Source organism: Nicotiana tabacum, chromosome 16 (genome assembly GCF_000715075.1).
Source record: "Nicotiana tabacum cultivar K326 chromosome 16, ASM71507v2, whole genome shotgun sequence".
Classification (NCBI taxonomy): Eukaryota; Viridiplantae; Streptophyta; class Magnoliopsida; order Solanales; family Solanaceae; genus Nicotiana; species Nicotiana tabacum.
The window spans coordinates 117,077,691-117,101,767 of NC_134095.1; the positions used below are offsets into that span (position 1 = coordinate 117,077,691).

The 24,077-nt window shown below is 39.3% G+C and overlaps 2 protein-coding genes across 2 annotated transcripts; both read right to left on the bottom strand.

Moving 5' to 3' along the window:
• Positions 1-1,453: 1,453 nt before the first annotated feature.
• On the bottom strand, positions 1,454-3,076 carry LOC142170370 (uncharacterized). Its single transcript, XM_075232266.1, has 2 exons — positions 2,636-3,076; positions 1,454-2,542 (listed from the first exon to the last, which is right to left on the bottom strand). The coding sequence occupies exons 1-2, from the start codon at positions 3,074-3,076 to the stop codon at positions 1,454-1,456; spliced, it is 1,530 nt and encodes a 509-aa protein (XP_075088367.1).
• Positions 3,077-10,012: 6,936 nt separating this feature from the next.
• On the bottom strand, positions 10,013-10,531 carry LOC142170371 (acyltransferase Pun1-like). Its single transcript, XM_075232267.1, has one exon. It carries the CDS (start codon positions 10,529-10,531, stop codon positions 10,013-10,015), a length of 519 nt encoding a protein of 172 aa, XP_075088368.1.
• Positions 10,532-24,077: the final 13,546 nt, after the last annotated feature.

The following is a 24,077-nucleotide window of genomic DNA, read 5'->3' on the forward strand; positions in this document are numbered from 1 at the left end:
AACCCATTCTGATCACGCTCTTAAGTCACAAATCACCTCCCGAAGCTAACCAAACCATCGGAACTCACTTCCGAGCCTTCTAACACATAAGTCAATATCCGGTTGACTTTTCCAACTTAAGCCTTCTTAAAAGAGACTGAGTGTCTCATATCTTACCAAATCCTCTCCGAACTCGAACTAATAAACTTAATCACATAAAACACGGATAACAAAGCGTAAAGAAGCTGAAATGGGGGAAATGGAGCGGTAACTCATGAGATGACTGGCCGGGTCGTCACAGTTATAAACATAATCCTTCAGATATGAGGAATGAGAATGAACTCTACTGGATTTCCTTACAGGTGGGGAAGAGGAAGAAGTTATAGCAGGAGAAGGGATAGGTATAGTGGTAGGGATGATATCAGGATTGAAGGAAGTAGGAGAAGGGGGAACTTCAGGAACACGATCATATAAAATGGGATAAGGAGAGTGAACAGAATGAACATGACTAGTAACATGGGTGAAATTTGGGCTAATAGGAGGAGATTGTGGTTGTGGTGTAACATTAGGAGCTTCAGGAGAAGGTTCAATGTTAGTAACAGAAGGTGAAGGTTGTGATGCATTTGGTAAAAAGCATTCAGAAGAAACAGGAAAAGAAAAATCAGAAGAAAAAGGAAAATGGTGTTCATGAAACACCACATCTCCAGAAATGAAACATTGTTTAGTATGCAAATTATACAACTTGTATCCTTTTTTAGCAAAAGGATAACCAAGGAACATACAGGGAAAGGCTCTAGGTTTAAATTTGTCTCATTGGGGAATTGGAATAGTTACATAGCAAATGCATCCAAAAGGTCTAAGATGAGAGTAACTTGGTGTTTTACCATATAGTAATTCATAAGGAGATTTATTGTTGAGTAATCTGGAAGGAAGTCTATTGATGATATAGGTAGGTGTTAATAGGCAATCCCCCTAAAATCATATAGGAACTTTGGACTGAAATAGTAAGGCTTTAGAGGCTTCAAGTAATGTCCTATGTTTTCTTTCCACCATACCATTTTGTTGAGGGGTGTGAGGGCAACTAGTCTGATGAATAATAACATGTTCAGAGAAAAAGGAAATAGCAGCAAGACTAGAACCTAGTTCTAATGCATTATCAGATCTAATATTTTGTATTGTAACATGAAATTGAGTCTTTACCATAGCAACAAAAGCTTTAAGAAAAGAAAATGCATTGCTTTTAGACCCCATTAGATGTGTCCAAGTACTTCTGGAGAAATCATCAACAATAGTGAGGAAGTACCTAGAACCAGAATAGGTAGGAGTATGATATGGTCCCCAAGTATCAATATGAATGAGTTGGAAGGGTTTGGAAGTGTGAATGGAACTTTCTCGGAAAGGCAACCTAGTTTGCCTAGCCATAGGACAAATTGTACAAGGAAAAGACTAGTTAGAAGAAATAGTAGAGGAGATTTTAGATACTCTTCATTCTAACAAAAGGAACATGAGCAAGTCTATTATGCCAAACAACATTCATTTTATTCATAACAGCTTTATTACAAATGGCAGAATCTTTATGTACAGAAGAAGAAGAAGAAGAAGAAGAAGAAGAAGAGAAAGAACTAGAGTTACACAAAGATGAAATGCTACTGCTATTTGAAACATTTGTCAAAGGTTGCTGAAGTTGAGATGATTGTTCCCAAACAAATTTGTATAAGTCATTGTCCAGTTTACCAAGATCCAGAGGCTTCTTCAGAGAAGGGCCCTGTATAATACATGAGATTTTGGTAAACTGAACTATGCAGTCAAATTGTTCAGTAATTTTATACACAGAAATGAGATTATGCTTAAATGAAGGTAGATAAAGTACATTGTGAAGGATAATGGACTTAGTTAAAGCAAAAGATCCCTTACAGGTAACTTTAGCCTTGTATCCATTTGGAAGAGAAACAAGAAAAGGAATAGGTAAGGGTGTGATGTTAATGAGATATTCTTTATTAGATGTCATATGGTCAGATGCACCTGAGTATACTATCCAAGTTAAGGAGTCTAATTTACTCAGCAAAGAAGAATTAAAACTATACACAACATTCTTAGGCAGTAAAGTACCAGCAAAGTTGGTAGAACTTAAAGTGCTGAGTGGAGGTCCAGAATTAGAAGTATGAGTCTGTTGAAGCAAAGATATCAATTGAGCATACTGCTGCTGGGTCAACCCATGTACCACAGATCCTTGATCAACCTGATTTTGAGTGGGATTTGACACAGAGTTGATAGAAACATTCTGTGGATAAGAGAGGTCAGATTCTACCACATTTGCAGCTGTTTTTCTGCTCTTGGTGAATTTAAAGCTTTGAGGAAATCCATTGAGTTTGTAGCACTTGTCAATCAAGTGTCCTGATTTCTTGCAATACTTACAAAAGAGACCAGACTTAGATTGATCAAACAATATCCTCTGATTATAATGTCTTTGTTGTGGCTGAGGTTGAGTGAATTTGATACTATTGGAATTAGCATTGAAGGAAGCAGATTCAAGATGGAACTGAGGATTTGTACTGACTTGCCTCTATTTTTCATCTTGTAGAAGTATGTTATAGACACAATCAAGAGAAGGTAAGGGATTCATCATCAATAGATTGCTTCTAACACCCACATAAACCTCATTTAACCCCATAAGAAACTGATGTACTTTGTCCTCTTCTCTTTCCTTTTGTAAACCTTCTTTAGCAGCACAATTGCAAGAATTGGCATGACTACTGCGTATAACCTCCAATTCATCCCATATTTTCTTGAGTTTGTTGAAATAAGAAGGAATGTCAAGAGATCCCTGGAATGTGGATGCTAGTTCTCTTTTTAATTCAAAGACCTTAGTTCCATTTACTGTCCCATATCTGTTATTAAGCTGTTTCCATATACTTTCAACAGTATCTAAATACTGTACACTCTCAGCTATATCTGGTGAGAGTGAACTGGTCAGCCACGATATAACCATATTATTACAACGATCCCATTGTCTAAACTGAGGAGAATTCTCAGGAGGTTTAACACAGGTCCTATCAATAAAACCAATCTTATTTCTAGCAGACAATGAAACAATCATACTACGCTTCTAACCTCCAAACCCATTCCTCGAGAACAGTACCGCAACAAGAGAAACTCCAGGTACATCAGAAGAGAGGAGAAATAACGGGGAAGAGGGTTCAGGTGTGTAAACTGGTGCAGAAGAGGGTTCAGGATTGAGACTACCCATATCAACCAAATGACATCAAACTAATAAGTGTTCAAAGGAGATCAATTCAATATTTTCACACAATGAAGAAAACAAGGAGCTAGGTAACAAAAATACCAGACTTCTTCGCGACCTGAAGAAGTAAGGCCTTTAGCAGCATAAACCCTAGTTCTGACAGAGAATCCCTAGGCTTTTAGATCACGTTTGGAGGTTCGAGAAAAACGCCATAGTATCTCCAAATCAAAAGAACTCTATTGATATAGAAGAGAAGATCCACACCGAAACACCTCGAAATCTTTTCAAATCGTTAAAAAACGAAAATTTTGTCGAACAGAAAAAGACACCACAAAATCGAACAAAGGTAACATCGGACGATGCGGAAGAACAGGGACTAACGAAATCCCTGCTATGATACCATGTTAACCAGCAAAATCAGAAGGAATGAAGGTTTTTATCAATGGAGGATAGGGTTCGAGAATGTTCTCTTTAGAGAGAACTCAGACCAACAGAAAATGAAAATGAAAATAGGTCGGTCAACCCATTTGAGTTGGGCCTCCTCCTTTATATACAATACCCGGATCCAGTTCATTACAACATCAGTCCACTAAGCTAAAATAAAAGGGAAAAGCTATTCTATTTTCTGAACAGAAGAATGCTATACATATAAATATACATTAGGCCTGTGAGTGTCACATTTTCAACATTGGGCCTGAAGCCAAATATGCAGATAGCCCAACAAATTGCAAAAACGAGATACATGGAAGGAGCACATGAAGTTTTCTATCTTGAAAAAAATTAATCATTTGGCGTTATGTAGTACTGTAGTCGTACTTCAGGTGCCACAAAATTAATTTTATTTTTTTGTCATATATATTATAAGTAAACGTCTTTCACTGGAATTAATTATGTCTATTATGTATGTTTGGCTATTTCCTAAGGTATTTATTTGGTCTAATTCCTCAAGTGTGTATATATATATATATATATATATATATATATATGAGAAGTGAGTATGAAATAAAAAATATGAGAACTTAATTTTATAAAGTACAAAAAATTGAATGAATTTAACTTGTGAAATGAGAGAATCCATAATACATACGTCCTCTATCCCAACTTATGTGATATATTTATTTTTTTAGTCAGCCATTTTCTATATTTGATAATAATTCAACTTTGATTTTTTTTTAACCCTTAATAAGATGATTTCTAGCAACATAAGTTTCTTTGATTTGTTGTAGATCACAAGTTTTAAAATCTTCCTTTATTTCATAAGCTCCATGTCCATTCAAACACCTTCATATAAATTAGGACGGAGGGAGTATAATTTATGTGAGAAAAATACATGATAAGTTAGATTATTAGGTATATTTACATGACTAACTAATGAATAGAGAAATATAATTCAGTAAAAACGTAAAATAAGATTGACGAAAAACTATTTTGGTTATATTAATTAGAAGAAGATATTAAGTTATTATTAATATGAAAATAAAGAAATAAATTTATCAATGCTAAGAAATAATTATACAAATAATATATTGTATATAGAGAAATAGTAATTTTGGGGCCCTATAATTCTTGGGGCCTAAAGCAAGTGTTTCACATACTTTAGGGTCTAGCTGCCCTTTAAGTATCGAGTGAATAATCTTATTCTAAATAAAACTCTTGTAATGACTATATTGTATATGCTATTGTTGTTTGATTCCCTTAATACGTTGCATAAACTGTAATATGCTCACTTGGGTATATGCCATATCAGCTTCTTGCAAATAAATTATGCGTTCTCATGTAAATCGTGGTATTCATTTGTATGATAACTAAGTTAATCCATAAATATCTTTTCCACCGTCTAATTGCCTAACTTTTAGCTTTGTTTTCCAATCATGTAATGATTGATTTAACATGTCAAAGCATATTTTATCAAGTATTATTTTTTACTTCTTTTTTCTGTTTAAAATTCATAAAATAAAAGCATTTTGATGATCCAACATAATAGACAAATTTGTAATTTGGTGGTGCTTTCAATGTTGTTGCATTTAGATACATCATGTGAACTAAAATTTAATTTAACATGTAATGCCCGCTTGGTGAAACCTTTGAATTCACCATCATAATGATGAAGTACCATTTGTGCTACACCATTCCAAACTATCAAGATTTCAGCATGGTTCCTAATAGAAGATAAATAGTAAAATTTTTATATATTTCTACGTTCGCCCCAAGAAGTGAATATGACGTTAACATACTTTCAAAACATAGATAGTTTTTCCTAATAAAAGATAAGTCGTTGTTAGGTGACATGGTTAACTGTCTCATATTAATGACCTAGCAATTGAAAGATATCACAATATCTGATGTGTAGGGATTAGTGATTGAGAAGAAGTTGGGTTCACTATCTTTATTTGGATAATCTCTTAGAATTTTCTTACCTGTCTCTCTACACAAATAATTTGTTGCACATAAATATATCACTAAGAAAATATGTTTCTTAATACAAGTGCATGGTTATTTTCTTTGTAATTATTCGTTATATCTTATTTCCCTGCCGTTCTAGAGATTTGAAAGACAAATTGTTATTAGTACAACAAATTGTGCTCTTTACAATAGAAAAGAAACAATTAAAAGGCATATATACATAAGATGTTGGATGCATGGAGTACTCGACATAATACATAGTACGTTGACCGTAGTTTGAAAATTTTGACTCAAAAACATGGTAAAATAAGCAATCACCTTTCCATCTTCTCTGTTAATGTTTCAACGCCCGGCTTCTTACTACTTCTTCACCAGACCATCATCTTCTTTCTTCAGTCATCTTCTTCTATTTATCTACTAAACTTTCACATTATTAATTTTCATCAAAATTGTCTTTTAAGTTCACTTCTATTTAATTAGCAAAAAACATTTATATTCATACAAACCTCTCATGTTCCTCCTTATCTTTGTTTATCAATTGATTTCTGATATGAGTTCAAAATATCTTTTGTTGTTGAGTTGTATATGTTATGTAAAATAGTCGTAATTTGGAAATAAATATAATTTAATTGAGTTCGAATTGTTTGGCCTTAATTTTATCTATTTTATTCTTTGTTATGTGTATCTTTTACGTTACTAAGAGTGCAACTGTAAACTATTTTGTTATATTGGACGTTAGAAAATATTTTAAGCTCGATATGAACTTATTAGAAACACTTCTTGGATCACTGTAATAAAAAAGTTACATTGACACCGAATAAAAATGACCAATGACCCAAATAAATGACCAATCATCTTCATTTTTGCAAATCTCAAGCTCTGTCTTTCACTTGAGAGGTGCAAGAAATATAACCGGGTACTACATGATTTAATATACACGTGCAACGCACGTGCCGAGAAACTAGTAGACATGATATACGCTAAACAACATAAAGAATCAACCGGACATATAACATACTTTAACACGAGCCACAATAACTTGGACTTGAACAACATACATCTTGAAGACTTCATAAAACAATACAAGAAATTAAATACCACATATACTTTAATAAATTCGCAAGTTGCCGTAAAGACGACAAAGTTTATCTGGAACTTGAACTTGTCGTGGAGGATTAAATGGGGTATGTGGCCAACTGATATTGTGTAACGATCCGACCGGTCGTTTTGAGTTTTTGCACTTTGATTGCCAGTTCTCGGGCATGACTTGCCCCGTATGATGTATTATGACTAATGTAAATCGTTGATTTTGGTTTTCACGGAAATCGGTATGAATTTGAAAGAACAGTCTCAGTTGAAAGCTTTGAATTTGAAAGGTTTGACCAAGAGTTGACTTACTGGTATATGAGCTCGGATCGAATTTTTTATGATTTGGTTAGCTTTGTTGGATGATTTATAACTTAGGAGCGTGATCGGAATTGATTTTGGAGGTCGAGAATAGAAATAGGTTTGAATTGACGAAATTAGTATTTTGGCGAATTCCGGTTGATAGGTGAGATTTTGATCCGAGGGTCGGAATGGAATTTCGAGAGTTGCCGTAGCTTCTTTATATCATTTTGGGATGTGTGTGCAAAATTTCAGGTCATTCGGACGTGGTTTGGTTGAGTTTTTGATCAAAAACGTATTTCGGAAGGTTTTAGAAAACTTAGGCTTGAATACGATGTGAATTGATGGATTTGATATTGTTTGAAGTGTTTTGATGATTGGAACGAGTTTGAATAAGGTATTGGGTCATGTTGGTGCTTTTGCTTGAGGTCCTGGGGACCTCGGGTGAGTTTCGGGTAGTCAATCGCACCATTTTCTAAGTTGAAAAGTTGCAGATTTTGGGTGTTCAGGTGTTGCAGAAAATAACCCTTCGCGTTCGCGAGAGATATGTCGCGTTCGCGTAGAAGGATTTGACGAAGGCCAGAATTAAGCCTTCGCGTTCGCGAGAGGTGCTTCGCGTTCGCGAAAGAATGGGAAGCAGTGCATCGCGTTCGCAAGAATGCACTCGCGATCGCGTAGAGTAAATTGGGGTCCAAGGTATTTTGTTTATCGCGTTCGCGTAAGGTTGTCGCGTTCGTGAAGGTGTAGGAGGCAGAAGCATCACGTTCGCGATTGGTGTGACGCGTTCGCGTAGGGAAAAATTTGGTCAACGTAAGTTTGTGCTTCGCGATCGCGAGGCGTTGACCGCGTTCGCGAAGAAGGTAAGTCAAGCCTGGGCAGAATGTTTTTAAGTCGTCTTGTCCGCGATTTTGGGTCTATTTTCTCCCATGGCTGCTCCTTTTTGGAGATTTTTGAAGGGAATTAAAGAGGGAATCAAGAGGAATCGACTTAAGGTAAGAATCTTGGTCTTCAAACTCGATTATATCGTGAAATCCACCAAGAAATTCATGGAAAACTAAGCCTACAATTGAAGAACTAGGGCTTGAGAAATTGGACTTTTGATTTGGGATTTGAAGGACCATTTGGGGTCGGATTTGAGAACTTTTGATATGTATGAACTCGTGAGGAGATAAGGAACCCGTTAATGTAAAAATTTTTGAGTTTCGAGAAGTAGGCCTGGGGCTCAAGTTTTGCTAATTTCGGGATTTTCGATATTTTTCGATTGTTTTTGCTTGGGCTTTGCTCCCTTAGCATATTGTGATGTATTCGTTCTGATTTTAGATTGATTCGACGTGCGTGGACGCCGATTTGAGGGGCAAAGGCGTCACGAGCTAGAGATTTTTTCGGTTTGAGGTGAGTAATGATTGTAAATGATATCCTGAGGGTTTGAAACCCCGGATTGCACATCGTAGTGCTATATTGAGGTGAAACATGCGCTTGATAATGAGCGTGAGATCGTTTACTACTGGGGATTGTGACTTGGTCCGTCCCGATTGATGATTTTACCGCGTATTTGACTGAAACTTATTTGTTAGCATCATAATTTGGGCTGATTGCCATATTTGGGCTTCGTGCCAACTATTTGAACCCTTTGGGGATTGTTATCATTGTTTCCTCACTATTTTGATATATTACTTGAACTCAGTCCTATTGTTTAATACTGTTTTACAAACTCAACCACTTTTACTCAGATTTGAAACTTAAATGATATTTCTAATGATGTTTTGGGTTGAGAACTACTGTTTTACTAATGCCCGAGGAGTTTATGATGATTTTCGGACTGAGTGAGGCCGAGGGCCTTATGTGAGGATATGCTGAGTGATGTGAGGCTGAAGGCCTGAGATACATTTATATGCCATGAGGTGGCTTGAGTGATGTGAGGCCGAGTGCCGAGTGATGTGAGGCCAAGGGCCTGAGATACATTTATATGCCACGAGGTGGCTTGATATTGCGCTTGGGCCGTAAGGATCACCTCCCCGAGTCTGCACACCCCCAGTGAGCCCCGTCGACGATATATGGATCGGGCTGCACACCGCAGCGATATATGGATCGGGTTGCATGCCGCAGTAGTTACTATATGATACTATTCTGAGAGTGTTCTGAGAGAGAGAGAGAGAGCCCGAGGGGCTGGTACTGTTCTGAGATATTGGCCGAGGGGCAAACTTTTATGTGTTCATCTTTCACATTTACTTATCATTTTACCTATTATACTGTAGTATTTGTGCCCGAGGGGTGGATTTTATGTGCTTATCGGCACTAACTGTTTTGTAATCATTGCGTAATTGTTGAAAAATGTCATTCTCAAAAGAGGTTTAAACTGAGCTAAGATGTTTCTAAAGATTTCACATCTTCACTGCTTTTCTCAAAGGGTTTTATACTGCTCTATACAACATGATGGTTTGTTTTACGTGATTTCTTACTGCTCAGTTATTATTTACCTTTATTACTCACTGAGTTGGAGTACTCACTTTACTCCCTGCATCTTGTGTGCAGATGCAGGTATTGATACACCCGGTAGCGGGTTTTGGCTGATCGGAGGCAGAGTTACCGTAGTTTAGCGAGGTGACTGTCAGCGTTCGCAGCACCGCTTTTCTCCCCTTTTTGTTCATTAGTCCTTTTCTGTATATTTCAGACCTTATAGTTGCATTCATACTCTAGTAGATGCTCGTGACTTGTGACACCCTGATTTGGGCTGTGTTTGGGTTGTATTCCGCACTTAATAAAGAAATCTTTTGTTTAGACTGTGGTTATTTAATTATATTAAACCTGTTTATTAATATTGACTATTCTGAAAAGGCGAAATGAGTTGGTTGGCTGGCCTTGTCTTCACGAGAGGCGCCTTCACGACTGGATCAGGGTTTCGGGTCGTGACATATTGCCATTTCATTTAGCTATTGCATTTATTTTTTTCGTTGGTGGTGATATGTGAAGAACCAATTTCGGGATGCACAGTATGAGCAAACTCTAGCCTCTAGGGAACCCAAACCTTTTTCCTAAATATGTTGGTTCGTCTGACTTGAGAGTCGCTACAGCAGAAGGATCAGTAGATTGAGGGTAAACGGATGCACCAACAAAGTGAGGAGCTGGTGTTGCACTTATATCACGGCTCAAAAGGGCCCAATCATAAAAGAAATTGCTAGAAGTGCACCCATCTCCAATCTTGTGGGATAAGCATCCACCAACTGCTATTCCTCCACAATCGAAATAGCTAACCTGAGCCATTGCTACATTTCCTTCATCTTTGTGGATCCAAGGTTTACGTTGTGGAAAAACTACATTTTCAGCGTAAGTGTAAGGATGTTCAAGAATATCAGACATGGGACAACGGACACGAACGCAAATAAATTCAACTCCCATATCGTTGCAATTAACGAATGAGCCGTTCCTCGTTATCCTTCCAGCGTAAGGATAATATGATGACAATGCTTTAGAAAGGGAATTCTCAGGACGTTGATTTACTTGATTAGGTTCATATGATTTCATGTCATTATTTGGTATAGAAAAATGCCATGGGAATACTCATATGAAGTTGCTGATCAATAAATGAAAGTTGGTGACATCTAAGAGGAGGAGGAGTTGGAATGGATGGTTTGATGATGCTCTTGGAAATCAAAGAAACAAGTGATTCTGCCATTTTTTTTCAGTCTTCAGCAAAATATTAGCACTTCTTTCTTGTCTTTGTTGTTTCCAAGATAACCATAGAGATAGTGTGTCTCTCTCTCTATATATAGGTTCCAATTCCCCCTCCATTACGTACACTTGTCTCCATTTCCTTTAAAAGGGATATTATACTTGATGAAGATAAAGGGTGTTTCGCTGTCTTCTCATTCGTACATATATTTTTTTAGTAACCACTTAGTCCCAACTTTAGAATTATATTCTAGGTAAATTATTATACTGATATAGGTGATTAGGCAAGCTGACATTATAACCTCCAAATATAATAGTAATCGTGTTCGTGTATCAGAGATGAAATAACCGATTTCTTTACAGTAAAATGAAATGCGTACATGCATGAATAAACTAATTAAATTGAAAACGAGGACACTTTATTCTTTTACATTGATAAATCTTTGTGTATACAGAAACTTAAGGAATTTTTTCGTTTGAACTCATAAAGGGAAATAACGCCTAATAAGCTTGAGTTTAATGTGCCCCAACAACACATATGATGCACATATTGCTTCGATAACACCACTACCCTTTACTTTTTCTTTTCTTTTTTATCCATCAAGTTGTTGATGGCTTTAACCACTACCCTTTACTTGATAGATAAAACCTTTTTCCATGAAAGAATTTTTTTAAGAGACAGAACTTCAAGAGGATAAAGATTAACTTTTCCTTTTTTTTTTCGGAAGTTGACATGGATTAGTCAATTGAATGGTTTGAAATTAAGTGGATAATTAACGGGCACACTCCTTTATCATTCTTCACTTAATGCCAAATTTTTGTTTGTGATTGTGACGACCCAAAGGGTCATTTTATGTTTTAGAACTCGATTCTGTGTTCCGAGGCCTTTAAAAATATCATTTTTACTCTCCTCGATTTACGTACGCAGTCCGGGTGTGCTTCCGGAAAGCTTTTATGTTGAAAATTGATGAAAATAATAATTTTTGCCTTTAAAAGTTGATTTAGTTGACTTCGGTCAACGTTTTGAGTAAACAGATCCGGACTCATATTTTGACAGTCCCGATGGGTCCGTATCAAAATATGGGACCTGGGCATATGTCCGGAATCGAATTCCGAGGTCCCTAGCTCGAGAAACGAATTTTTGTTGAAAATTGAAAGTCTGAAAATTAAATAGTTTTAAGAATTTTACTAATGTTTGATCTCGTTGGAATCGGGTTCTTATTTTGGTTTCGAAGCCCGGTACAAGTTCATTATGATATTTAAGACATGTCTATAAAATTTGGTGAGAAACGAAGTTGATTTGACGTGATTCGGACGTCCAGTTGAGAAAATAGAAATTTTAAATTGTTCTTGAGAATTTCGTTTGATTTGGTGCTAAACTCGTAGTTCTAGGTGTTATTTTGCCGATTTGATCATGCGAGCAAGTTCGTATGATGTTTTAAGACCTGTGTGCATGTTTGGTTTGGAGCCCCGAGGGCTCGAGTAAGTTTTGGATAGGCTATGGGGTGTTTGAACTTAGAAAAATCAGCAGTTGATGCACCAGATCGGCACAGTTCACATTTGCGAGGTCTGACTCGCAAATGCGAGCATCACAATTGCGAAGAGACCATCACATTTGTGAGAAGTGGGTTGGGAGGGGCACCTTCGCATTTGCGAAGTTTTTGATCGCATTTGCGATTCTGCCAGTCGCATTTGCGAACACTGGGTCGCATTTGCGAAGTCAGCAGGTTCAACCAATCTCTGTATTTGTGATGCCTTTTCCGCATTTGCTTGCTAACCCTAGGTCGTAAATGCGATACCTGCAACTGTTCAAAACTTTAGTTTGACGGGATTTTCTCCCATTCTCCAAATTTTCAAATCTTAGAACCTTAGAGGCGATACTTCCAAGTCTAATTCTTCCCCAAAACTTTGGTAAGTAATTCTAACCCACTTTCTTTTAATTTCCCATCACATTTCATGAATTTTCAATCTAAAATCTAGAATTTTTATGGTAGAAATTGAGGGTTTAAGAATTAGAAATTTTTGGGAAAATGGGATTTAGACCTCAAATTGGGGTCAGATTTCAAAGTTAATTACATATTCGGGATCGGAGGTAAATGGGTGAATGGATTATAGTTCGAACCTCAATAACATCTTCACATGATTTCGTTGTATTCACGTTCTCTATAGATATGATCCAATTAAAATCTTTGAAGATGAAAAATATTAGCTGGGAACTGATATTATATTGATTTTATGAATCTAAAATAAACTAAAAAGAACAACCTTCTCGAGGAGTGGCATGACGTGTCTAATTTTCATGTAGTCAATAGTGAATGGAATAAATACTTAAGACTTTGTTATAAAGCTGAGAAAACCAAAGCCATGTGAATCTTAGTTGCATGGTAATTATAAAAATAAGAAAGACAAATCAGTGCAGATACTAGTTTTATCGCTAATAAATATGAGAAAACTGAGAAAGTGAAATTAGTATAGATCTACTATACAGCTATGAATAAATTTTTCCGTATCGTGTACTTCTCATCCAAAGATTCACCAATATATTTGCACGTTGTTAATATATTTCAAAACAAAAACAATTGACTTATTCAATTATTAATATTTTCCTCTGTTAGAAAAACTAATGTTCTGAATATCTCCAAGTTATAGTTAACTATGTGTATACGGTTAATATCGGGCCCACCCGATTTTACTGATTAACCGAGACCAGGGGGATGGATCGAGGGTCGGCCCGTAGTATATCAGACCAAGACATGAGGATAAGGTATTGAGTTCGGGATTCGAAGTACCTATCGAGATCGAGACCAGTAATGATCGAGACCAAACAGGATAGGCATCGAGCAAGACCAGAGATAGCATCGTAACGAAAAAGTGAGATATTCGTGACTGGTCAAGGATCATGGCGGAAATCACGGAACGGATCAAATCAAGAATGGTTGTTTAGCTAATCATGAGATTTTCTTCTTTAATTAGAATTGTACCATGAGTGAAATTTCTCTACTATATAAAGGGGTTCTAATCATTCGTAATCTCCTTATTCTCGCATATCAAAGCAAAACAATACTTTTACTATCTTGTTCATCAATTTATTTCATATTCCATAACTCTATTCTCAATCAGTTCGAGGGCGATCTAGCTCGAGGGTTGAATTGCATTTCAATATTGGTTTGCTTTACTTTACTATTAATTTCTATTATTAATCGTTGTATTTATCAACTGGTATTAGGTGAAATTACGTATCCTTAATCACTTATAAGTTTAATTATTATCCGATTTTAAGGGTAAACAGTTTTGCGCCACCATGGGGCTAAGGATAAGAGTGATTGCTTGGTACAAATTCCGTAACACACAGTATTTTACGGTTGTTCTTTGAAGTGTCTTTAATTCCAAGTCAACATGTCAAACTCTTGAGTAGAGCCCACACACACAGACAATGGCCTTGATCTTCATGGTGAGAACGAAAACATAGCCACCCCAGGAAACGGAGTACCACCAATCAACTCCGATGGAGTTCCGTGTCAGCTCCCATATCGCCATTAAAGGAAATTTGAGCGTCGATCCTGAAAATAGCGTCTGCAGAGATGCTCGAATAGCCGATCAGAACACACAGAGCGGTGAAGAAGGCGGGAATATCTTCGAATGATATTCGAAATATTGCAGACTCAACAAGCTGCAATATCACGACTCCAAAATCAGAATCGAGCACCAAGTAGGATCGAGCTCGAGTCATCGCAAGAAGTTGTTCATTGAGCCGAATTGATGCCAAAATTATCGAATGGAGGAGAATCGGAAACTAATCCTGCTATCGTAAAGATGCTCGAGGAACTGACAAAGCGAATGGAGGCAGGGGAAAAGAATATCAAGGAAAACGATAAGAAAGTGGAAACTTATAACTCTAGGGTCGACCAAATCTCGGGGCACCACGGATATTGAAAGGACTAGACTCCAAAAGGTTTGTACAGAAACCTTCCCCCCTGAGTGTGGCTCCGAAGCCAATCCCCAAGAGGTTCTGTATGCCCGAGATCCCGAAGTACAACGGGACAATAGATCCAAACGAGCACGTCACCTCATACACGTGCTCCATGAAGGGAATTGACTTGGAAAATGACAAGATTGAGTCCGTATTGCTGAAAAAGCTCGCGAAGACTCTATCGAATGGTGCTATGATATGGTACCATAATTTACCACCTAAATCTATTGACTCGTTTGCTATGCTTTGTAGAATCTTTTGTAAAGGCACACCCCGGAGCCATTAAGGTTGCTACAAGGAAGTCAGACCTTTTCAAGGTAAGACAAAAAGACAACGAGATGCACATGGAATTCGTATCTCGATTCCAAATTGAACGGATGGATTTGCCACCAATTACCTATGGTTGGGCTATTCAATCCTTCAGTCAAGGTCTCAACGAACGGAGTTCCATAGTTTCACAGCAATTAAAGCAAAATTTGATCGAATATCCAGATGTCACTTGGGCCGATACATAATCGATATCAGTCGAAGATTAGGGTCAAAGACCATCAACTAGGGGATCCAATTGGATCGATTTATCCCAACAGGCCCGTGGACAGATTTAAAAGGGACATTGACCAGAACCATGATCGAACAAAGACCGAAATCATCCATACAGTGGAGATCAGAGAAATAACGGGCTTGGACACAACCCCATTCGGAATGATAGAAGGAATGATCGGGGACAGAGCTCCCTAGGGCTCATGAGCAAGAGTGGTTTCGATAGGGATGTCGGGTCCAAAGAGGTACCTCGATTGTCAGAATATAACTTCAGCGTAGATGCTTCCGCGATAGTATCAGCCATTGGGCATATCAAAGATACCAGGTGGCCTCGACCTCTGTAGACCGATCCGGCCCAGAGAAACCCAAACCAAATATGCAAGTATCATGGAACCCAGAGCCATAAAACAGAAGACTGCAGACAACTAAGGGAGAAAGTAGCCCGATTGTTCAACAAGGGGCACCTTCGGGAATTCATAAGTGATCGGGCCAAGAACCACTTCAAAAATAGAGATTAAAACACACAGAATGAGTAAGAAGAGACACAACACATGATTCACATGATTGTTGGAGGGGTCAATATTCCTCAAGGCCGGTATTTAAACGCACCAAGGTGACAATCACAAAAGAAAAATGGACTCGGGACTACTTACCAAAAGAGACCTTGTCTTTCACCGATGAGGATGCAGAAGGGATTGAACAACCTTACAACGACACACTGGTAATATCTGTCCTTATGAATAAAATTTAAGTTAAATGTGTGTTGATTGATCCAGGTAGCTCGGCCAATATTATTCGATCAGAGATCGTAGAGCAGCTTGGCCTACAAGATCAAATTGTTCCCCCCAACCCAAGTACTTAACGTCTTCAACAAGGCAAGTGAAACCAACAAAAGGGAAATTATTTTGCCAGTAAATATGGCCGGGGCCATCCAAGAAACAAAGTTCCGTGTGATCGAGGGTGACATGGGGTACAACGCACTGCTTGGAAGGCCTTGGATCCATAACATGAGGGCAGTGCCCTCGACACTTCATCATGTTCTGAAGTTCCCAACATCGGAAGGAGTCAAAACGATGTACAGTGAACAATCCGCCACCAAAGAAATGTTTGCAATCGATGAAGTGATACCGGTATCGACACTTTCATCAACAAAGGGATCGGAGTCGAAGAGAAAACTGAAGGCCAAATAGCAACCACAGTCACCATCCTTGACCCATCCAAAGGAGCAAGGAACTTACGACGATGATGACTGTATGATACCTTGATCCCTCATAATACCCGATGATTCTGATCCACAAAATCAACAGTCGAAGAGCTGGAACAAATCATACTGATCGAGCATCTGGCCGATCAAAAGGTATACTTGGGCACGAGGTTAACTCCTGAGCTTAGGAAAGAACTTATTCTATTTCATAAAGCTAATATGGATTGTTTTTCATGGTCCCATCTCGATATGATAGGGATCCCACCGTAGATCACTATTCATAAACTGAGCTTGGACCCAAAGTCCTGCCCGGTGAAATAGAAAAGGAGGCCTCAGTCTGAGGTAAAACATGCCTTCATCAAAGATGAGGTAACCAAACTTCTCAAAATAGGATCCATTCGGGAAATAAAATATCCCGAATGGTTAGCAAATGTAGTGGTAGTCCCTAAGAAGGGAAATAAACTTAGAATTTGAGTAGACTATAAGGACTTGAACAAGGCCTGCCCTAGAGATTCTTTTCCTTTGCCGAATATCGATCGCATGATCGATGCCACAACTAGCTACAAGATTCTCAGCTTTTTGGATGCCTACTCCGGGTGCAATCAAATACATATGAAACCGGATGATCAGGAAAAAACTTCGTTTATCACTAAATACGACACTATTGTTATAACTTAATGTCGTTCGGACTAACAAATGCTAGTGCAACTTATCAACACCTAGTAAATTGAATGTTCGAAGAACAAATAAGAAACTCAATGGAAGTTTATATTGATGACATGTTAGTTAAGTCCCTACGAGTAGAGGACCATTTGAAACATTTGCAGGAGACCTTTAACATACTAAGAAAGTACAACATGAAGCTCAACCCGGAGAAGTGTGCGTTCGGGGTTGGCTCAGGCAAATTCCTTGGCTTCATGGTGTCAAATCGGGAGATTGAGATCAACTCCAATAAAATGAAAGCCATCGAAGATATCACGGTCGTGGATAATGTCAAGGCCGTACAAAGGTTAACGGGGCGCATAGCCGCCCTAGGGCGATTTATCTCGAGGTCCTCAGATAGAAGTCACCGGTTCTTCTCACTGCTTAAGAAGAAGATCAACTCTACATGGACCCCGAAAAGCCAACAAGCCTTAGAAGAACTAAAACGATACATGTCGATCCCGCCACTACTTCACACCCCGAAAGTGGACGAGCAACTCTACTTATACTTAGCGGTCTCGAAAATAGTGGTATGTTGGGTCCTAGTTCGAGAAGAGCAAGGTACAAAATTCCCTATTTACTATGTTAGTCGTACCTTAGGTATGACCGAGATCAGATACCCACACTTAGAAAAATTAGTGCTTTCTTTAATAAGCGCCTCTAGGAAATTAAAACCATATTTTCAATGTCACCCGATTTGTGTTGTAACTACCTATCCCCTTCATAATATTTTTCATGAACCCGAACTCTTGGGTCAAGTGGACAAATGGGACATCGATATCAGCGGATATGATATCGAGTATCAACCTCGAAAGGCCATCAAGATCAAAATCTTGGCAGACTTCATGGCCAACTTCACGCGATCCCTCGTGCCCGAGGTCACAAAGGAACTATTACTGAAATGGGGTACATTATCGGGGGTGTGGACCCTCTTTACGGACGATGCTTCGAACGTGAAAGGGTTCGGGCTGGACATTATTTTGAAGCTGCCCACGGGTAACATAATTAGACAATCTATCAAAACTTTGAAGTTAACTAACAATTAGGATGAGTATGAGGCCATGATTACAGGTCTCGAGCTGGATAAAAGTTTGGGAGCAGAGGTTATCGAGGCCAAATGTGATTCCCTACTTGTGGTAAACCAAGTCAACAGAACTTTTGAAGTCCGAGAAGATCGAATGCAGAGGTACTTAGACAAGCTACAGGTAACTTTACATCGACTTAAAGAGTGGATCTTACAAAACATACCTCGAGAATAGAACAACGAGGCCTATGTCCTTGAAAACTTGGGGTCATCGGTCGAAGATGACGAACTTAACTCGGGGAATGTCGTACAACTCTCGAGATCAGTAATCGAAGAAGGCCACGTCGAAATAAACTCTACAAGTTTGACCTAGGATTGGAGAAACAAGTATATTGAATACCTAAAGAACGGGAAGCTCCCATCGGATCTGAAGGAGTCAAGGACTTTATGCACGAAGGCAGCACGGTTCACTTTGGCCGAGGATGGAACGTTATTCAAGAGGTGATCGATGGGACATTGACGATATGTTTGGGACCAGGAGATACCGACTACGTCCTACGGGAGTTTCACGAAGGCACTTGTGGGAAACATTCTGGTGCCGAATCACTGGTTCACAAAGTTATCAGAGAAGGGTAATATTAGGTTGATATGGAAAAGGATACAAAAGAGTTCGTTCGAAAGTGCAATAAATGTCAAAGGTATGAGCCGATGATTCACTAGCTCGGGGAGCTGCTCCATTCGGTCGTATCCCCATGGCTGTTCATGAAATGGGGAATGGACATCATCAGCCCTTTACCCTCGGCCCCAGGTAAAGCTAAGTTTATTTTATTTATGACTGATTATTTTTCTAAGCGGGTTGAAGCACAGACTTTTGAGAAAGTCAAAGAAAAAAAAGTCATAGACTTCATTTGGGACCACATTATATGTCAATTTAGGATGCCTGCCGAGATTGTGTGGGCCAACGAAAAGCAATTCATCGGCAGCAAAGTGACTAAATTTCTCGAGGATCACAAGATTAAAAGTATTCTATCAACGCCATACCATCCCAGTGGGAACGGACAAGTCGAATCAACCAACAAAACCATCATTCACAATCTTAAGAAAAGATTGACCGACGCTAAGGGAAAATGGAGAGAGATATTGCCAGAGGTTCTTTGGGCGTACCGCACGACGTCGAAATCCAGTACAGGGGCAACACCATTCTCTTTTGTCTATAGTGTCGAAGCTCTTATCCCGGTCGAGGTCGGGGAACCTAGTCTCAGGTTTCGATATGCGACAGAAGAATCGAATAACGAGGACATGAATACAAGCCTAGAATTGTTGGATGAAAGACGTGAGGTTGCCCTCGTTCGATTGGCCGCACAAAAACAACGGATCAAAAGGTATTACAACCGAAGAGACAATCTTCGACACTTTAAAATTGGGGACTTGGTGCTAAGAAAAGTCACCCTCAACACTCGAAACCCGAATGAAGTAAAACTGGTCAAAATTGGGAGGGACCATATTAGGTACTTGACATCATCGGAAAGGGATCCTACAAGCTCGACACGATGAACGACGAGCAATTACCAAACAATTGGAACGTATCACTCCTAAAGCGATACTACTGCTAAGGTATGACCTTCTACATTTTCATTTATATTTTAAACTAACCAATTGCAGGTGTTCAATCGAGGATGGTGTTGGATTCTTCAATACGAAGTCTTTAGGTCTGAAAGCACACGTTCTCTTTTTTACTTAGACTGGTGTTTGTCCCTAAAGGGTTTTTTCGGCGAGGTTTTTAACAAGGCAACCATTGATCGTGCTAACTTAGAACAATTCAATAGTATCTGAGGCTTCTTTACAATCAACCTTGAATACTGGGGGGCATTACCCTTGAATGTCAACTTTGTTGCAAAAAAATTACTTTGTAATAGCGGGGTCTCGATAGGTAAATTTTGTAAGGGCCAAACGGTCAAATGAACCATGCCCATATAGGTTACTCGAGCCCTAACATCAAACATGTATGCATGTATAATCATCTATTGAAAGAAGTATTTTTCCTTTCCGATATCTCATGCCTTAGAAAAATTTTCCACTTTACAATTTCATACTCTTGATCTATTGTGTAAACAAGCTTAAGGGCCGACCATAACAAAAGTTAAAACAACTAACCCCAAGCTCGGAGACTACCGTCCAAAAAAGAAACGAGATCGAATTATTAAAACTTCGAGATCATAAGACCTTAAAGGCAACCCTCGATTTTTATAGGCCACGGTCACCCCACTCGGGGACTAACACTTCAGGAAATCTCAAAGTGAAGCGGGAAAATAAGCCTAAGAGGCAAGTCCCAAATAAAAAGGTTACGATCGAATTAGCAGGGTTCAGAGATATCAGAATTCCGTAATAAAACAGACCTTCAAATATTTTCATAACCCGGTTAAAAGGGATACCCTTGGCAAAATTATAAAGGTATTCCACAATATCAAGCCTTAAAAACTCTAATGAGTACAAAATTGTTCGAACTCTCGAACAATCCCTTATTTTATGACAAGGAATTACAAATTTTGCAAATGCAAATGATAAAACCTTTCAAGCCGAAAAAAGGGAAAAAGCCATAAACATTCTTTATACAAAGGCCATGTCGGCCTAATACAAAAACTAAGGGCTATCTTTTTCTTTGAGTTTGAAATATCGTCCTCGTTCAAATAAAACCTAAGGTTTAACCTTATTTCGAGTCCGAGCAAGCACTCACTCGATAACAACTATGCTAGTTTGGTTTCGGTCAAATTGCCTAAACTTCGAACCTATGAATAATAATTTCATAAGGTAGAAGTGAAATTAAATTTCACAAGACAAGATAGAAAGAGAAAGATCTTCATATATGTCAAACGTTATTTACAAGGGCAACATGGCCCGATCGGAATTCCATACAAAAAGCCCAAAAAAGATCCTAAGTACTTAACTTTGTCTAGGTGAAATATCTTCACCCTCGAGGTCTTCTCCGCTCTTGGATCCACTCTCCCGTAATCATCATCATTAGAAGAGACAAATGCTTTGGCTTCGACTTCAAGCTCTTTTGCATTTTTTATCTCGACAGTGGGATTGAAGCCACGAGTGTGGATCTCCTCGAGAGTCTCCCTTCAAGACTAGCACTTCAGATGCTCGGCAACCCAATATGCTCTAACCTGAGCAGCATCAACAACTTTCTTTGCTTGATCTTGAGCGGCTTCAGCATCGAACCGGTAGACGGACACAATTGCCACAGTATCTACCTTGTCCGTCTCAGCCTTAGATTTGGCCGTTGCAAGTTCCATGACCAACCGAGCTTGGAGCTTTTCAATTTTCTTGGCTTGTGCCAAGTTCTTCTCTTTCATTCCTTGGAGTTGGCTTTCAGCCAAGGATAACTGAGCTCGAGCAGCCTCCTTCTCTGAGGCAAGACAGTGACCAAACACCGGAGGTAGCTAGCCACCCCTGTGGGGGCAGCAAGAATCTGTGCATCCTTCGGGACCGTAATCACGATTGTCTACTTACACCCAGGATCGAAACTTGGGGCTGGAAATTGGCTGGTCAATTTAAAACTCGAGGAAGCCTCACTCGAGCTCTTTTTTGGAACCTCCAAGTCACTCAGACCGATGACATCTTCTAACCTAACAAATAAACCACGGAAAAGATCTTCCTCTCTGTAGGCTCCTTCCCCATGACATGCCTCCGCATCCTGAGCATCGTGTATCATCAAATTGGAGACTGAAGGAAACAAGGAGGAATCCCCAATCTCTATTGCCCTGAGTGGGTCCTTTGAGGCACTGCTTCCATCCTAGGAAGTTTGGAGCTCAGTTTCAACACCAGCGTCCGTCGTCTCTTCAACGTCTTCTTTGTCCCATAGTAAAACATCTTCGGTTCCTTTAGGCTCGGGGACTTGGGCCGAAATCTCCTCCTCGACCTTATCGAGCCTAGGCTGAGAAGTATCGACTACCATTGGCTGTATAGCTTTTTGAGCCCCGATGCTAGTTCGTGCATGGGCTACCAACCCAAAATCATCTTCATTTTCTTCTTCTTCGCCCTCTTCGGGCTCATCTTGTAGCTTGAGGACTGATTTCATTGTTAGAGGGATGACATTTCCTTTGCGGTTTCGCCTCTTCTTAGGATTTTTCTTATCTAACTTCGTGGAGCTCGAAGCCCCTCTCATTTTCCGCTCCTTCTTCTATTTCAGAGCAGACAGCTGGGGAAGGTTTTCTTCATTACTGGACGAGGGCCTCATCGTCACATCCTTCCCGAGACCTGCAATTGAAAGACAAGTAAGATCGAGGAAAAATTCACACAACGATCAAAATTGTCGAGACATGCGAAAACTTACCATGGTTTCGGGCCTCCCATCGACCCTTCGCCAACTCACTCCATGCATGCTCAGCGTGTGTCGACTTTGACACTAGGGTCCTGACCCAATTCTCAAGATGGGGAATCACACCCAGCATCCAGGCAACGGCTACACCAAATAAAACGCCGACAAGAAAGAATGAAAAAATGAAGATAATAAGCAGGAGTTAAAGATGGAGTTTTTTACTTACGTCTCATATTCCATTTCTCCAAAAATGGCATGCTTTCAGTCGGGATCATGTCCGAGGTATTTACGCGGATAAATTGGCCCATCCAACCCTAGTTCTTGTCCTCATCTATGCTTGAGAAAGCTACCTTGAAGGCCCGACGTTGAAGCTTTATTATCCCCCTCGATAAAGTCGGGGGTTATATACGCATATAAGGTGGTCGAGGATAAAGAGAAGCACGTCGACTTGGCTCACAAAGAAACGGAGCAATATCATTATCCTCCATAAGGAGGGGTGAATTTGGCCGAGGGTCACTTTGTATTTCTTGTAGAAGTCCACAATAACCGGGTCCAAGGGGACCAATGTGAAAGAGTAGGTGTAAACACTTAGAAACCCCTCCACATATGTAGTGACTGACTCCTCAGGCGAGGGCACCACCATGTGCTTGTTTACCCAGTTGCAATCCTTTTTAACTTGGTATAGGAGGTCACCGGTGATTGTGCATATGTACCTCGACATTGTCTCGCATCGGCCCGGAACTGAGGGGGTCTTTCCAACCTTGAAGTCAGAGTCAAGGACGTACGACGGATGAAAGAATTCTTCAAGGCGTGGCTCCGTCGCTGGTTGCTCGCCGGCTGGCTGAAACTTTTTCTTTATATGGAATGGTTTTAGATGTTTTGTCCATTTTATTTTTGTGAACAAGAAAGAACAGAGATTGGGATATTTGGTATTTTGGGGGAAAACAAACAAAGAAAGGCTTGAGAATCTGTAGAAGGCAAATATTTTGGGAAGAAAATTTGTAAGTAAAGTTTGAAAGATGAAGAAAGATACATTTATAAGTTGAAGTCGATGGTTGAGTACCGGTAGTGGCCGGCCATCGACTGACAAGCATTAAATGCCTAGAGAACTGCGCTAACGGGATGTTTTGGTCACCTCTATCGCTTACGTCACGGTGATGGCATCATGAAAAATCGGGGTAAAAATTGAGGACTCAATTTGTTTCTTGTCATTATACTCCAAAAAATGAGGCGACTATCTGCATACGGTTAAAACCGGGCCCACCCGATTTTACTAATTAATCGAGTCCAGGGGATGGATCGAGGATCGGCCCTGTAGTATATCTGACCGAGACATGATGATAAGGTACTAAGTTCGGGATTTGAGGTACCTGTCGAGATCGAGACCAGTAATGATAGAGACCAAATAGGATAGACATCGAGCAAGACCGAAGATAGCATAATAATGGAAAAGTGAGATACGGGACTCGTCGAGGATCATGGCGGTAATCCCATAATGGATCAAATCCAGAATGGTTGTTTAGCTAATCATGGGATTTCCTTTTGTAATTAGAATTGTACCATGAATGAAATTCCTCTACTATATAAAGGGGGGTTCTAATCATTTGTAATCTCCTTCTTCTCGCATATCAAAGCAAT

What these genes read in the sequence shown, in the direction of transcription:
- LOC142170370 (XM_075232266.1), bottom strand. Translation starts at nt 3,076, where the DNA reads ATGATTGTTTCATTGTCTGCTAGAAATAAGATTGGTTTTATTGATAGG. An exon ending in TTCTTATGGGGTTAAATGAG is followed by an intron (nt 2,543 to 2,635) that starts GTTTATGTGGGT and finishes GATGAAAAATAG; the next exon opens with AGGCAAGTCAGTACAAATCC.
- LOC142170371 (XM_075232267.1), bottom strand. Translation starts at nt 10,531, where the DNA reads ATGAAATCATATGAACCTAATCAAGTAAATCAACGTCCTGAGAATTCC.